Source organism: Heterodontus francisci, chromosome 23 (genome assembly GCF_036365525.1).
Source record: "Heterodontus francisci isolate sHetFra1 chromosome 23, sHetFra1.hap1, whole genome shotgun sequence".
Taxonomy (NCBI): Eukaryota; Metazoa; Chordata; class Chondrichthyes; order Heterodontiformes; family Heterodontidae; genus Heterodontus; species Heterodontus francisci.
The window spans coordinates 44,739,302-44,754,459 of record NC_090393.1 but is presented as its reverse complement, the minus strand read 5'-3'; the positions used below and the strand labels follow the sequence as shown (position 1 = coordinate 44,754,459).

Genomic DNA, 15,158 nt, shown 5'->3' with positions numbered 1-15,158 from the left:
CAAATCTACCTGCTTAATTGGCCCCCCATCCATCACCTTCAACATTCCTTCCCTCCCACCACCGACGGACAGTAGCATGTACCATTTACAAGATGCACTGCAATAACTCACCAAGGCTGCCTGGACAGCGACTTCCAAACCCACGACCTCTACTACCAAGAAGGACAAGGGCAGCAGATACATACCACCTGTGGGTTCCCATCCAAGCCGCACACCATCACCACCTGCGGGTTCCCATCCAAGCCGCACACCATCCTGACTTAGAACTATATCACCATTCCTTCACTGTCGCTGGGTCAAATTTCTGGAACTCCCTACCTAACAGCACTGTTGGTGTACCTACACCCCAAGGACAGTAGCGGTTCAAGAAGACAGCTCACCACCTTCTGAAGGGCAATTAAGGATGGCACAAAATGCTGGCCTAGGCAGTGACGAACCACGAATGAATTTGAAAAACATACAAATAAAAGCAAAATACTGCGGATGCTGGAAATCTGAAATAAAAACAAAGTGCTGGAAAAACTCAGCAGGTCTGGCAGCATCTGTGGAGAGAGGAGCAGAGTTAACGTTTCAGGTCAGTGACCCTTCAGAGCTGGCAGATCTAAGAAATGTAAAAGATTTTAAGCAAATGTAGCGGGGGTGGGGCAAGAGATAACAAAAGAGAAGGTATTGATCAGACAAGATTGCAGAATAGCTGACCAGAAGGTCATGGAGCAAAGGCAAACAATATGTTAATGGTGCTGAAAGACAAAACATTAATACAGATAGGGCGTTAATGGACTGAAAACTGAACAGCCACAAGCTGTAAGGACTCCATTCTATTCTCCCAGTTTCTCCATCTCCGACGCATCTGCTCTGATGATGCTACCTCCCATGACCGCGCTTCTGATATATGTTCATTTTTCCTCATCCGAGTATTCCCTCCCCCATTGTGGTTGCCAGGGCCCTCAACCGTGTCTGACCCATTTCCCGCACCTCTACCCTCACTCCTTCCATTCCCTCCCAGACCCGCGACAGGGTTCCCCTTGTCCTCACTTATCACCTCATCAGCCTCCATATCCAAAGGATCATCCTCCGCCATTTCCATCACCTCCAGCGTGATGCCACTACCAAAGGCATCTTCCCCTCCCTTCTCCTGTCAGCATTCCGAAGGGATCATTCCCTCTGCGACACTCGTCCACTCCTCCATTACCCCCACCATCTCTTCTCTTCCCTTCCCACGGCACCTTCCCCTCCAATCGCAGGAGGTGTAATACCTGCCCGTTTACCTACTCTCTCCTCACTATCCAAGGCCCCAAACACTCCTTTCAGGTGAAGCAGCGATTTACTTGTACTTCTTTCAATGTAGTATACCATATTCGCTGCTCACAATGTAGTCTCCTCTACACTGGGGAGACCAAACAGAGACTTGGTGACCGCTTTGTGGAATACCTCCGCTCAGTCCGAAAGCATGACCCGAGCTTCCTGTTGCTGGCCATTTCAACACTCCACCCTGCTCTCATGCTCACATCTCCGTTCTGGGATTGCTGCAGTGTTCCAGTGAACATCAACGCAAGCTCGAGGAACAGCATCTCATTTACTGATGAGGCACGCTACAGCCTACTGGACTGAACGTTGAGTTCAGTAATTTCAGAGCATGACTGGCCCCCCCATTTTACTTTTATCTTAGTTTTTTTTTCTATTTTCTTTTTTTTGTTTTATTTTAGTTTGTTCAGTTTGTTTCTACTGTGCCTACCCACTTTTTTCATGTTTGTGCTTGTGGCTGTTCAGTTTTCAGTTCATTAACACCCTATCTGTACTAATGCTTTATCTTTCAGCACACCATTAGCATATTGTTTGCCTTTGCTCCATGACCTTCTGGTCAGCTATTCTGTAACCTTGTCCTATCAATACCTTCTCTTTTGTTATCTGTTGTCCCACCCCCACTTTGCTTGCTTAAAATCTTTTACATTTCTTACATCTGCCAGTTCTGAAGAAGGGTCACTGACCTGAAACGTTAACTCTGCTTCTCTCTCCACAGTTGCTGCCAGACCTGCTGAGTTTTTCCAGCACTTTCTGTTTTATTTTTTAAAAAACATACAATTTGATCAACTCTGGATGTCATTACTAAGTTTCAGATATTTACCAATTTTCCCTTTTAAAAGATGCAATGGTGATTGCCTCAGCTGCTATCTGCAAAGTGTTCCATAGCCCAAAAATAAATGTTCAAAAAAATTCTTCCAGCTTGACCCTTAGTATGAATTTTATATTGATCATTCCTGGTACTGGCTCTTCAGGGAATATGGCCTTTCCCTATTCATATCAAAATCCTTCATTTTTAAACCTATCATCCCAGTGAGCCTATGCTGCACATTCACTTTTGTCTTTCGTGTCAGTTCTGTAATGGAATGCCCAAAACTTTTGCAGTACTTTTTAAATTTAGCCTAACCTTTGCCTTGTACAAACTTATCATTCATTTTTTTTTTACTTCTAATTCTCTCTCCCTATTTCTAAAATCACAATACTGTTGCGCTTTTTAGGGTATTATATACCAGCATTCTCTCTCTCAGGGAATTGTGTGTTTGAACTTCATTCATCTTCACCATTCAGCATCTTTTCACTGTATGCTCCAATTCCTTGTTTTTCCCTTCAAAATGTATTATTTCATGCTTATTCCAATTAAGTTACATCTACTGTTCCACTACCCTGTGTGCTTATCCAAAATCAGTTGCATCCTGTTTGCCAAGCCTCTACTTTTGTTTCACTAGCAGATTTCAAGGTTGTGCTCCCCATGCACAAGTCCATGACCTGTGGAGTGCACTATTTCCAGTTCTTCAATGTGAGCAATACCTGCTTACTTTCTGATTCATGTTCACCCCTGGCAGCCTTCCATCTTGTGAGACGATGGTTTGAGCCTTGGTGGTCAACTGTGTTAAATATCGCCTGCTGTGGAGCTGCAATCTGGTATTGCAGTCTGTATTGCACTTGCTGCAACTGAAGGCAGTGGGCTAAGAAGGTGCAGGATTCTCTATCCTCTTTTCTCTGGGTCCTCTTATCAACCAGCTGAGCTTTCCATGAACGTGGCCAAGCCATCGCAAAAGTCGTTGGCTTAATCATGAGTTGATGGAATTAGCACATTCCAGGATCTCTTGAGTTGGTGAACTTGTCCCGCCAAGAGATGCAGAGGATACATTTGAGACAGCAAAGCTAGAAACTGTTCAGCGTTGCCTTCTGCGTAGCATATGTTGTCCAGGTCTCTCAACTGTAGAGAAGTGCACTGAGGGTAGACTCGCAGTTTGGTGTTCTCCATCACGCTGCTGCTCCATGTTCTCTTAGTCAACTTGAACATCACGCCTATTGCAAAAGCTGTAGCTGTTTTGATTTCAGCATCTAGTGACAGATTGCTTGTGATTGTGGAGCCTAGATATGTGAAGCTATCAACAACCTCCAGCATCACATTATCAATGCTGATTGTCACATTGCCATCAATGTCCTGGACCATGACATTTGTCTTCCTGATGTTGATGATCAAACCAAACCTCTTTACAGGCATGAGAGGCCATTTGCCAATGAAGGTCTTCCTCAGTATGGAATGCTAGTGCGACATCAGCGTAGAGCAACTTTGATGAGGACTTGGTGCATCTTTGTCTTTGATCGCAGGCGGGCAAGGCTGAACAGTTTTCTGTCTTTTCTGGTATGTAATAGCTACCCTCCAGATGAACTAAAGGCATATGATAGCAGCAAAGAGACAAATATGCTAAAGAGTGTTGGCGCAGGGTTCCACTGTTGCCCCTTTATACCTGACCTTGACCCTCATGGAAGGAGGAGATTATGCTGAGCAGCTTCAGTGGCAACCAATTTTCTTAACACTCGTATGATTGCCTTGGTGAAATTGATGAAGGCAATATATAGTGGTTTCCTTTGTTTGTGGCATTTCTCTTGCAGTTGTCGGACTGTGGAGATTGTCAATTGTGGATTTTCCAGTTCTGAAACCACTCTGGGATTTGGGATGGATGAGTTCAGCCAAGATCTGCAGTCTGACATGGGCAACTGGAGCAAATGCTTTTCCCATGATGCTCAGCATCGGTATTGTAAATGGTGTCTTGAAGTATGTTTCATTTCGCTTCTGCACTCGGGTTGCTGGAGCATGCCTGTTCAATGGAGTTGAGGAACTATTGGTTTTTATCTGGATAGGCAGCACAGCTGATACGAGGACTGCCCTTTATGCTTTGAATGGAAAAGCTTCAAGGGTTGTATCCTGACCCTGGTGCATGCCCAGAGAGTGATCTGTGTTGCAGTCAGTGCTGTGGGAGTTGCATGTGTTGAGGATGCTGTTGAGAGAGTCATATTTGATGGTGATCAGGTCAATGTCCTGACATTGGATGCCTCTAGGATACGTTGTGGCATGATTTATTCTGGAAAAAAGTGTCCATTACACAAAGCTCATGGTAGCAGCGAAGCTCAAGTAGTTTCTGTCCATTTTCATTTATCTTTCCCTTGCCTCGATGTTCGCGGCAATGGGCCTTGCTTCATGGTCCGCACCCACTCTTTAGTTGAAATCCTCAAAAGGTAAAGATGTGTTGTCTTGAGGATTCTGCTAATAGTGTCAAGCTCCTCATAGAATTGGTCTTTTGTCTCTAGTGGAGCTCAATGTTGGACCATAGATACTGATGAGGTTAATTGGCCCTATTTGCATTGAGAAGTGGATAGAGAGAACACGTTCTGAACCATTTGTCGGGGGGTTCTATCATCGAGAGCAGCATGTTCCTCGCAGCAAAGCCTACACCGTGTTCACGTGTTTCCTCTGAACTCTTCCTCTGCCAGATGAACATGTAATGTTATTCTTTCAGTGATCCGCTCTCAGCAAGTCTTGTCTCTTGCAGTGAAGCTATATCACTGTTCAACCTGTCAAGTTCCATGTTGATTACAGCTGTCCTGTGGGCATTGTTGACCGGCTACAACTCGTCTCAGTCCCGTGCACACGATCCTGATGTTCCAGCTTACAAATTGAAGAGCTGATATCATCTTTCTTTCTTATAAAAGCAAAATACTGCAGATGGTGGGAATCTGAAATAAAAACAAAGTGCTGGAAATACTCAGCAGGTCAGGCAGCATCTGTGGAGAGATAAGCAGAGTTAACGTTTCAGGTCTGTGACCTTTCATCAGAACTTCTTTCTTTTTGTTTGTTTGTTTGTCTGATGCAATGGATTCGGTCCACTGTTGAGCAGACGCTCTAAACTCCAAGCACCCATTAACGCAGGTGGACTGTGGTCAGCGCCTTACTAGTCAGCAGCTTTCTGGCTTGAGGGGGGCAATAGCTGACTGGTGGGACGCAGTGATCCCTTCCACCTTCAGAGACTGGTTGTAGTGACCGTTCGTCTACTCCAATCAAGTTGGGCTTATCATTCGTAACTGCTGTCTCCTATATTGTGTTAACGCTCTGGTGAAATTCAAGTTTCCTCTCGAGGGTGCAAATCTGGGCAGAATTTATGGCGACCTTAGGCTGCCCAAATGTCAGGGTCCCTCTCTCAACCTCCCCGGTTGGGTCCAAAGGAATGCAGATCACTTCATTTTGGCACTGGCTTGGTTGCAGGAGTTGTCATACAGATGACACCCATTTAGGCATCAGTCTGCTGTTGGACTCCACTCCATATTTTTTTTATCAGTGTTTACTCCCTTAGCCTTAATCTCTCCCTGAACTGAGGCAGTGGGGCCACTTGCCCATAGCTGGGAGTTTAGCTCATGAGCACCAGGGTGTGTGCACAAGCTAGTGGGCCTGCACACTGCATGCCTGGGCACCAAACCTCTTCCGAGTTCCTCTAAAGCTTTAGTCTAGGGGGCTGAGGGATCCACCATGTGGAGGCACATCAAAAGTTTACCAATGGAGAGGCTGTGTACTGACAGGGAGAGACTTGTGCATTTGGCTCTTTTCACATTGCTGCTACCCAGCAGTGTAGGCTGAAAATGAGAAGCAAACTAGAAGCACAAAAAGCAAGAAACACACTAACTCTCTTCAGCCACACACCAGGCGCATCACGTCAACTGTTGGGTACACTCCTTTTCTATCCATGCTATTGCATTTCTTCTTGAACCATAATGTCTTTATTTTTTAAAACAGTCCTCTGGAGACAGCTTAAATGAATTCCCTCATAAAAGTTATAAGCAGTCAAACAGCATCTTTAATAAATTTGTGTAGACTGTCCTTTAACCCATGAATTTCTAAATGCTCACTAATTTTACATCGAGCTCTAAAAGTTTGCCCATAATAGATGAGCTTAAACTGGGTAACCACAGACTAGTTATCATTCTCTCCCATTTTAAACAGAGTAGTTATATTGGCTAATCTTGTGTTGTGTGGCACAATTTGCATATTTAAGGATGAATGAAAAATTGTGTTTGGATTCTCTGTTGTATCCTCTGAAGTTCAGCAGCCTGAATTGCATGCCATCAGGGCTTCTGTCTTATCCAGCATGAGCTCTGTTTTTCAGAACCAGTTATTTTTGTACAGCTATTTCCTGACAATTATTCCAAATTTTCGTGTCTCATACCTACATGCATTTTTCCACTATAATGTGCCAAACTAACTCAAAGTTCTACCCCATAAAATGTGGCATGGCTGATCAGGAGGGCTGTAAATTATGAATGTAGATAGTTGGGTGTGGACTCCTGTTTATCAAGTCGTCATTCTCTGAAAGTGGCAGATAAATTTGAATGCTATTATTCCACTCCTTTCTAATTCGTAGTACTTTTTTGCTGGTCCCATTGCCCCAGGAAATCCCTAAAGGTGCTCATTGTTTTGAGGTTGTCTTTGTTCATTTATGTTTAATGATTCCTGGCAATAATTAATTAATCCTTGTGGGATGGCAGATGAGGAAAAAGTGTTTAATGTGTTAGATTGCAACAAAAACATGTAGAGATTGTGAAGTTGAGTACGCCATGTCCAGAATATTTCAGACACTGGTCCCTTGCCAGAGAAATGGCATTCCAGCATCCCAAATTTGCTGGACAATTTTTGTACTTGCAATACAGCTCAGGTATGCTTGTCAGATCTGGAGAGTATAGTGTGATTTGGCATTTTATAGAAACCTCCTCCAGAATATTGAGATTTGATGCAAGTCTGCAGGGGATGGTATGCTTTGAACTATCATCTCATGGAAGGAACAAGAGTGGGCAGAGGGTCCTGGGTTATTGCTTTTTAGGCAGGAATTTATGGAGAAGATTATTTCTGCTGGGGAGATAAAAACGTTTGTTGAAACAATTAGAGAATTCTTCCACATCCTTAATTTTCCTTAGCAAATGCTGAATAAATAGTGACGTTCCTGTCCAGAAAATAGATTTGGGGAAATTATCCAGGTGTCGCTCTTTCACTTTCCCCTACCCTTTCATTATATGCTGATGTCTGATTCAGCCAGTCACTTGGAGGTTGAACTCCAATATACTCCATTGTTAAACATACAGGCTTCTTTTACTTGTATCTGACAGCTCTAACAGTGGTACTTGTCACTTATAATGGTGGGTTTCTATCAGGAGGTGAGGCTGGCAAGTGTGCTGGTTCCTCAAATTGGGCTTGTCTACTAATAGGATTTTGCATTGGGGTATTCATTGCAAGTCTCCCCCTAACTCTGGTCATTGATTCAATACCACGTTCAAAAACTGCAAGAACTTGGTGCTATATATTTACATTTGATACCTTGGCTATATATTGCTTCCCAGCTGTTGGTATACTCCTGAGGAGAAAACTGACAAATGGGGAATATTTTGGAGTAAGCCCTTATGTTTTCTAATATATTCTAAATGGTTTCATCAGCTGCATTTTTTTTGCTCTTATAACCAGTAAATTTTGGAAGTGCTGTAGCATTGTTCAAGTTCAGAGGGAAGTTTTGAATGAAAATTTTGAATATAAACATGTATGTTTAAGCAGAACATTTTGGTAACACTAAGTTCTGTTACAGAATTATTTGAAGGAAAGGAATTATATATATATATATATATATATCCATTGTCTCTCGAGATAAGGAGGCCCAAAAGAAAAAAGAAAGAATATATATATATATATATATATTCACAGGAGCATTATCAAACAAAATTTGACACCAAGCCACATGAGACCTTGGGACAGATTGGTCAAAGGGGTAGGTTTTGAGGAGCCTCTAAAAGGAGGAGAGGGGAGATTTGGGGAGGGAATTCAAGAGCTTCGGGCCCATGCAGCTGAAGGCATGGTGGAGCGATTAAAATTGGGGATGCGCAACAAGGCCAGATTTGTCAGAGTGCAGAGATCTCCAGTTTATAGAGTTGAAGGAGGTTATGCAGATAGGGATGGGTGAGGCCTTGGAGGGATTTGAAAATGAGGTTAAGAATTTTATGTGTGTGAAGTTGCAGGACCTGTTGCCAGTGCAGGTCAGCAAGCACAGGGGTGATGGGTGAACGGGACTTGGTGCAAGTTAGAATATGGGAAGCAGAGTTTTGGATGACCTCAAGCTTATTTTGGATGGAAGATGGGAAGCTGGCCAGGAGAGCATTGAAATAGTAAATCTAGCAGTAACAAAGGCATGGATGAGGGTTTCAGCAGCAATTCAGCTGAGGCAGCGCGAAATTGCGTACTGCTGTGGAGGTGGAAGTAGGCTCTCTTGGTGATGTAGCAGATGTGTGATTGGAGGCTCATCTCGAGTTCAAATTTGTCACCAAGGTTGTGAACGGTCTGGTTCAGCCTCAGACAGTTGGCAGGGAGATGAATGGAATCGATTACTCGGAATTGGCGTTTGTGGTGGGGACCAAAGACCCTGGCTTTGATGTTCCTAGTATTTAGTTGGAGGAATATTGAAGTACTGAATATTGGATAAGCAGTCTGACAACTTGGAGACTAGAGGGGTTGAGAAAAGTGGTGGGGGGGGCTAGTAGTGGATGAACACCTTGAACAATTGCAGTCTGTGTTGTAATGGCCAATGTTCAAAATCAGCTTCCCCCATATTGCAGGGAGAGTTTTTTTTTTAAGTACAGTATGTATGGGGAACAAATTTATCTATCTACCTGCAATGGATAAGGAAAATACTATTTATTTTTGAAGAACCAACTGAAAACACTCCATCACAGGACAGATCTTGCAAACTTCTTTCTGAAATATTTCAGTGGAGGCGTACCCTTACTCCTTGTTAAGTGTGCAACCTGACTTGCTTTCAGCAATGCCATGAGCTCTGTTGTTCTAATTAAAATAAAGTTGTAGCCCAAGTTGGGACATTAAAGCATTTTTCACAAACTTGTGTAAATTTGAAAGACGCACTTTGCTATTTCCTCTCTCATTTCTGTAGCATGATTGCTAAATTGTTTGTTATAATGCACGATGCAGTGTTTAAAGGGCAAAATTAGTTTGTATCTGAGTTCATTTAAATCAAATGTTTTAAAATTGTGTGCGCTTAATAAGCCTTTGCGCCTTGTATGCTTATCATAGAATAGATCTTTACTAGGTTGAACAGGTCATCTTAAAATAGGATTACTCTCTATGACAACGGTTCTTATCCATATGGGTTTATTACTGGCCGGTGGGGGTATAAGACAACTTTTCAACATGCGCTCACAGTTGTTTTTTTCTTAGCTGAACGCAAGCCACCTTTGTTCAACATGAACGCAATGAGTGCCTTATATCACATTGCCCAGAATGAATCTCCAACACTTCAGTCAAATGAATGGTAAGTTCATATTGATTGGACAGATTTATTAAGTTGCATTTTTATTTTTTAAACCATTAATTAGCATAATATTTAAATATTTCATGTTTTGAAATTGTTGGTATTTATATTTAATTTGAGAAATTTTAAAATAGCTTGTTTGAATAACTCAATTCCATCTGTATCTTTGCCAAATGTGCCTGCTGTGTAGTCATTGCTGTTTGTTTTGTGTGTGTTCATATCCCACTGTTCAGATTTTTAGAATTTTAATTTATTAATGTACTTTTTTTAAATGGTGGTAGTAGGGAAATCTAAAAATGATACCTATTTTGTGTGATCTTGAGATTGACAAACAGTTTAAATTTATGTTGTTGAATGGATTCCTGAAAACAGTAATCCCTTTAGAAAGAATTCAGCATGACATTGTTGCTGAACATTGATTTGAATGCTTATAATTTCTGATTTGTATTTGGTAGGTCTCACCTTTTTAGAAATTTTGTGGATTACTGCCTGCAGAAGATTCCACAGGATCGACCAACATCATTGGAGCTTCTGCGGGTAAGAACTTACTTCAAATAATATATAATCCATCGGTTTGTCATTAATTTCAGTATAAATTATTGAAGCCCTGTAAATGTATCCTCCTTATGAATGATTTACCAGTCGTGGTACTAGGTCTTAATCACACTGTTCAGACTCGTTTTGTATGTTGGTTTGCTTATCTTTTATAGTGTTCTCAAAGAACATAACGTAGAAATGCAAAACAGTTGTTTAGTCCATGAAGTTATTGTCAGCATGTTCAGGACCTGTATAATCAACAAGTTTAAAAAAGGAAAGTTAAATCCTGACTTTGACCTACTAATTATGTGGGCCAATATCCAACGCAGTGAGAAACTACCACTTTATGCTCATCTATATATTTTTTGTCCACAATGCAATAATATAGACTTTTTCAAAAGAAATCACAAGCATAATAGCCATTGCTAGTTCATCAACAGGGTTGTTTAATTTGAGGTTTAGGAGTCTGAACTAAAATATGTTGAATACTGTGGATGCTCTTGATTTGTTGGATTCAGAATTGAAAATGAATATAATATTTTAATCTGAGAATTTTTGCAGATTTTTTTTTGTAACTTAAGAAATATCTGTCTTGAAGCACTTAAAAATGGAATTAAATCCATTTTTTTTTCCTTCTTTCCCCAAAGTGGTTGTCTAATTGTAGTAAATAGTGCATCATTTCTTTATGTATGAAAATTGGAAAGTACACTGTACTCTTAAAATCAAAATACTCTACCTTTTTTGACATCAGTACGCATGGCCTATTTTTATATCTCAGTGCAGTACGTTTCTCAGTTTTATCGTGTACTTTGGCTGACACTGTACCTTTTTTAAAAATTCACATAATCTCTTCCATGCTTTAATAGCATTAAAGGCTAAAGTATTCTATTATTGACTGCAGTGTCACCCATTCATTTCTTGAAATACTTTTGTAAATCATTGTACAGTTTGCCTTGAGCAGCCTTTTTGTGGATCAGTTTGTGGTCAGTTTTTAAGCCAGAAACCTTCCTATGTTTGGTCTTAATTAGGAATTCAAGTTGATCGTTTACAAGCACATCAGATTGCTTCAACACAAGTGAAATCAAAAATGGATGAAATGAGTTTTGAATAAGGAACAATGCATTTGGACTTGTAGATTTAAGTACATTAGTTTAGGGAGATGTAGGGTATTAAAACAGCCTCCTGTGTACGCATGGACAAAGTTTGTAGATTGAGGTGTTGCCATGTGAACTACTCAGTGCTGTGTAACCTGCTGAACTCAATCATATTGCTAGTTCCTTACATTTTAAATAATAGAAAATTATAGTTTAGATGTAGTGAAGTTAATTTATTGCACTATCCAAGATGGTCTTCAAATGTTTCCAACTTTTTAAATATTTAATTGTAAATTCTCCCCCTTGTGCATTGTGATGGCATGCTGTGACTGTTAGTTGAGGGGAGATTTCAGATAATTTAAAATGATTAGTTGTGTTGGACGCTAGACTAATTTAACCATTCTTGAAGAGATACCTTTCTGTGCTATGATTAGTTTATGACTATTTAATTGAACCAGTTCCTCAAAAGGTCACCTAATAGAGTTTAAACTGTCCTTACTTTACAATGTCTGAATTAGTATAGAAACATAGAAAATGTTTGGCACAGAAGGAGGCCATTCGACCCATTGTGTCTATGCCAGCCGAAAGAGTTAGCAAATTTAATCCTTCTTTCCAGCTCTTGGTCCATAGCCCTGTAGGCTCTGGCATTTCAAGAATATTTTGTAACTTTTTTTTAAAATGCAATGAGGGTTTCTGCCTCTACTGCCCTTTCAGGCAGTGAGTTCCAGGCCCCCACCACATGCTGGCTGAAAAAAATTCTCCAACTCTTTTCTGATCCTTCTGTCAATCACCTTAAATCTGTCTCCTGGTTATTGACCTCTCTGCTAAAGGAAATGGGTCTTTCCTATTCACTTTATTCCTGCCCCCTCATCATTTTATGCACTTCAATTAAATCTCCCCTCTGCCTCCCCGTTCCAAAGAAAACAAGCCCAGCCTCCACAGCCTTTTCTCAAAGCTAAAATTCTCCATTCCAGACAACCACCTCATAAATCTCCTCTGTAGCCTCTCCAATGCGATCGCATTCTTCCTGTAATGTGACCAGAACTGTATGCAGTAAGCCAGCTGTTGCTTTACTAGTGTTTAATATAGTTCTACCATAACTTCCCTGCTCTTATAGTCTGTGCCTTGGCTAATAAAGGCAAATATCCCATTTGCCATCTTAACCACTTTGTCTACTTGTCTTGCTACCTTCAGGAATCTAAGGACGATGCTCTCCAAGATCCCTCTGTTTCTCTACACTTCTCAGTATCCTATCATTTATTGTGTATTCTCTTGCCTTGTTTGCCGCCGCAGATGAATACTTACACTTGTCTATATTGAATTCCATTTGCCTCCTTTTTGCCCACCTGACCATTGATATCTTTCTGCAGTCTATGGCTTTCTTCCTCACTATAAAGCATATGACTGATTTTTGTATCACCTGCAAGCTTCTTAATCATGACCTCTACATTTGAGCCTAAATTATTTATATATACCATGAAAAGCAAAGGACATAACTTACGAAATAGGAGCAGGAGTAGACCATGTGGCCCCTCGAGCTTGCTCCACCATTCTGTACGATAATGGTTGATCTGCCTCAGCACCATTTTCCTGCCTGCTCTCCATATCCCTTGATTCCCTGAGAGACCAAAAACCTGTGTCTCAATCTTAAATATACTTAACGATGGAGCAGCCACAACCCTAGGGGTAGACAATTCCAAGGATTTGAAGCCCTCTGAGTGAAGAAATTTCTCCTCAGTCCTAAATGATCAACCCCTTATCCTGAGGCTGTGCAACATATGCCCCTCTATGTTGCTTTCATAGATCTCACCAAAGCCTTTGACATCATCAGCAGACGTGGTCTCTTCAGACTACTAGCAAAGATCGGATGTCCACCAAAGCTACTAAGTATCATCACCTCATTCCATGACAATATGAAAGGCACAATTCAGCATAGCGGTGCCTCATCAGATCCCTTTCCTATCCTGCTGGCGTGAAACAGGGCTGTGTTCCCGCACCTACACTGTTTGGGATCATCTTACTGCTGCTCTCTCACGCGTTCAAGTCTTCAGAAGAAGGAATTTTCCTCCACACAAGTTCAGATGGCAGGTTGTTCAACCTTGCCTGTCTTAGAGCGAAGACCAAAGAATGGAAGGTCCTCATCAGGGAACTCCTCTTTGCTGACGAAGCTGCATTAACATCCCACACAGAAGAGTGTCTGCGGAGACTCATCGACAGGACTGCAGCTGCCTGCAACGAATTTGGCCTAACCATCAGCCTCAAGAAAATGAACATCATGGGACAGGACATCAGAAATGCTCCATCCATCAATATCGGCGACCATGCTCTGGAAGTGGTTCAAGAGTTCACCTACCGAGGCTCAACTGTCTCAACCTGTCTCTCGATACAGAAATCGACAAGCACATGGGAAAGGCGTCCGCTGCTATGTTCAGACTGGCCAACAGAGTGTGGGAAAATGGCGCACTGACACGGAACACAAAAGCCCGCATGTATCAAGCCTGTGTCCTCAGTACCTTGCTCTACGGCAGCGAGGCCTGGACAACGTACGTCAGCCAAGAGCCACGTCTCAATTCATTCCATCTTCGCTGCCTCCGGAGAATCCTTGGCATCAGGTGGCAGGACCGTATCTCCAACGCAGAAGTCCTAGAGGTGGCCAACATCCCCAGCATATACACCCAACTGAGCCAGCAGCGCTTGAGATGGCTTGGCCATGTGAGCCGCATGGAAGATGTCAGGATCCCCAAGGACGCATTGTACAGCAAGCTCGTCACTGGTATCAAACCCACCAGCTGTCCATGTCTCCACTTTAAAGATGTCTGCAAACGCGACACGACGTCCTGTGACATTGACCACAAGTCGTGGGAGTCAGTTGCCAGTGATCTCCAGAACTGGCGGGCAGCCATAAAGGCGGGGCTAAAGAGTGGCGAGTCCGAGAGACTTAGCAGTTGGCAGGAAAAAGGACAGAAGCGCAAGGAGAGAGCCAACTATGTAACAGCCCCGGCAACCAATTTTATCTGCAGCGCCTGTGGAATAGTCATGTCACTCTAGAATTGGCCTTTATAGTTACTCCAGCGCTGCTTCACAAACCACTGACCACCTCTAGGCCATTGCCTCTCGAGACAAGGAGGCCAAAGAAGAGTGCCCCTAAGTTTGTGATTCTCCATCCAGGGGGAAGCAATCTATGTGTCAAACTTGTCAAGCCCCTTCAGAATCTTGCATGTTTCAATGTTCTAAACTCCAGAGTACAGGCCCAATTTACACAGCCTCTCATCATAGGATAACCTTCTCATCCCAGGAACCAATCTGGTGAACCTTTGCTGTACCATCTCCAATGCAAGTATATCCTTCCTTAGATATGGAAATTGAAACTGTGCACAGGAACTAGTACTGATCCCTGTGGAACCCCACTGGAAACAGTCTTCCAGTCGCAGAAACCCTTGTCAACCATTACCCCTATGCTTCCTGCCACTGAACCAATTTTGGATTCAGCTTGCCCATGGATCCCAAGGGCTCTTACATTTCTGACTAGTCTGCCATGTGAGACATCGGGGAGATGGTGGTGTATTGGTAATGTCATTGGATTAGTAATCCAGAGGCCCGGGCTAATACCCTGGGGACGCAGGTTCAAATCCCACCTCGGCAGCTGGTGGGGTCTAAATTCAATTAATTAAAATCTGGAATTGAAAGCCAGTTTCAGTAATGGTGCCATGAACTATCATCGATTGTCGTAAAAACCCATCTGGTTCACTAACGTCCTTCAGGGAAGGGAATCTGCAGTCCTTACCTAGTCTAGCCTACGTGTAATTCCAGACCCACAGCAATGTGGTTGAGACTCAGTTGCCCTCTGAAATGGCCTAGCAAGCCA

At 42.3% G+C, this 15,158-nt stretch overlaps 1 protein-coding gene across 2 annotated transcripts in view; it reads left to right on the top strand.

The window, feature by feature from the left end:
- The window catches only part of taok3a (TAO kinase 3a), a 184,487-nt gene that overhangs the window by 90,807 nt on the left and 78,522 nt on the right, over window positions 1-15,158 (top strand). For both annotated transcript variants that reach the window (XM_068055185.1, XM_068055184.1), the window contains exons 10-11: window positions 9,569-9,662; window positions 10,118-10,199. In XM_068055185.1, the coding sequence (XP_067911286.1) occupies window positions 9,569-9,662; window positions 10,118-10,199 (176 nt within the window). The remainder of the gene's footprint in view (window positions 1-9,568; window positions 9,663-10,117; window positions 10,200-15,158) is intronic.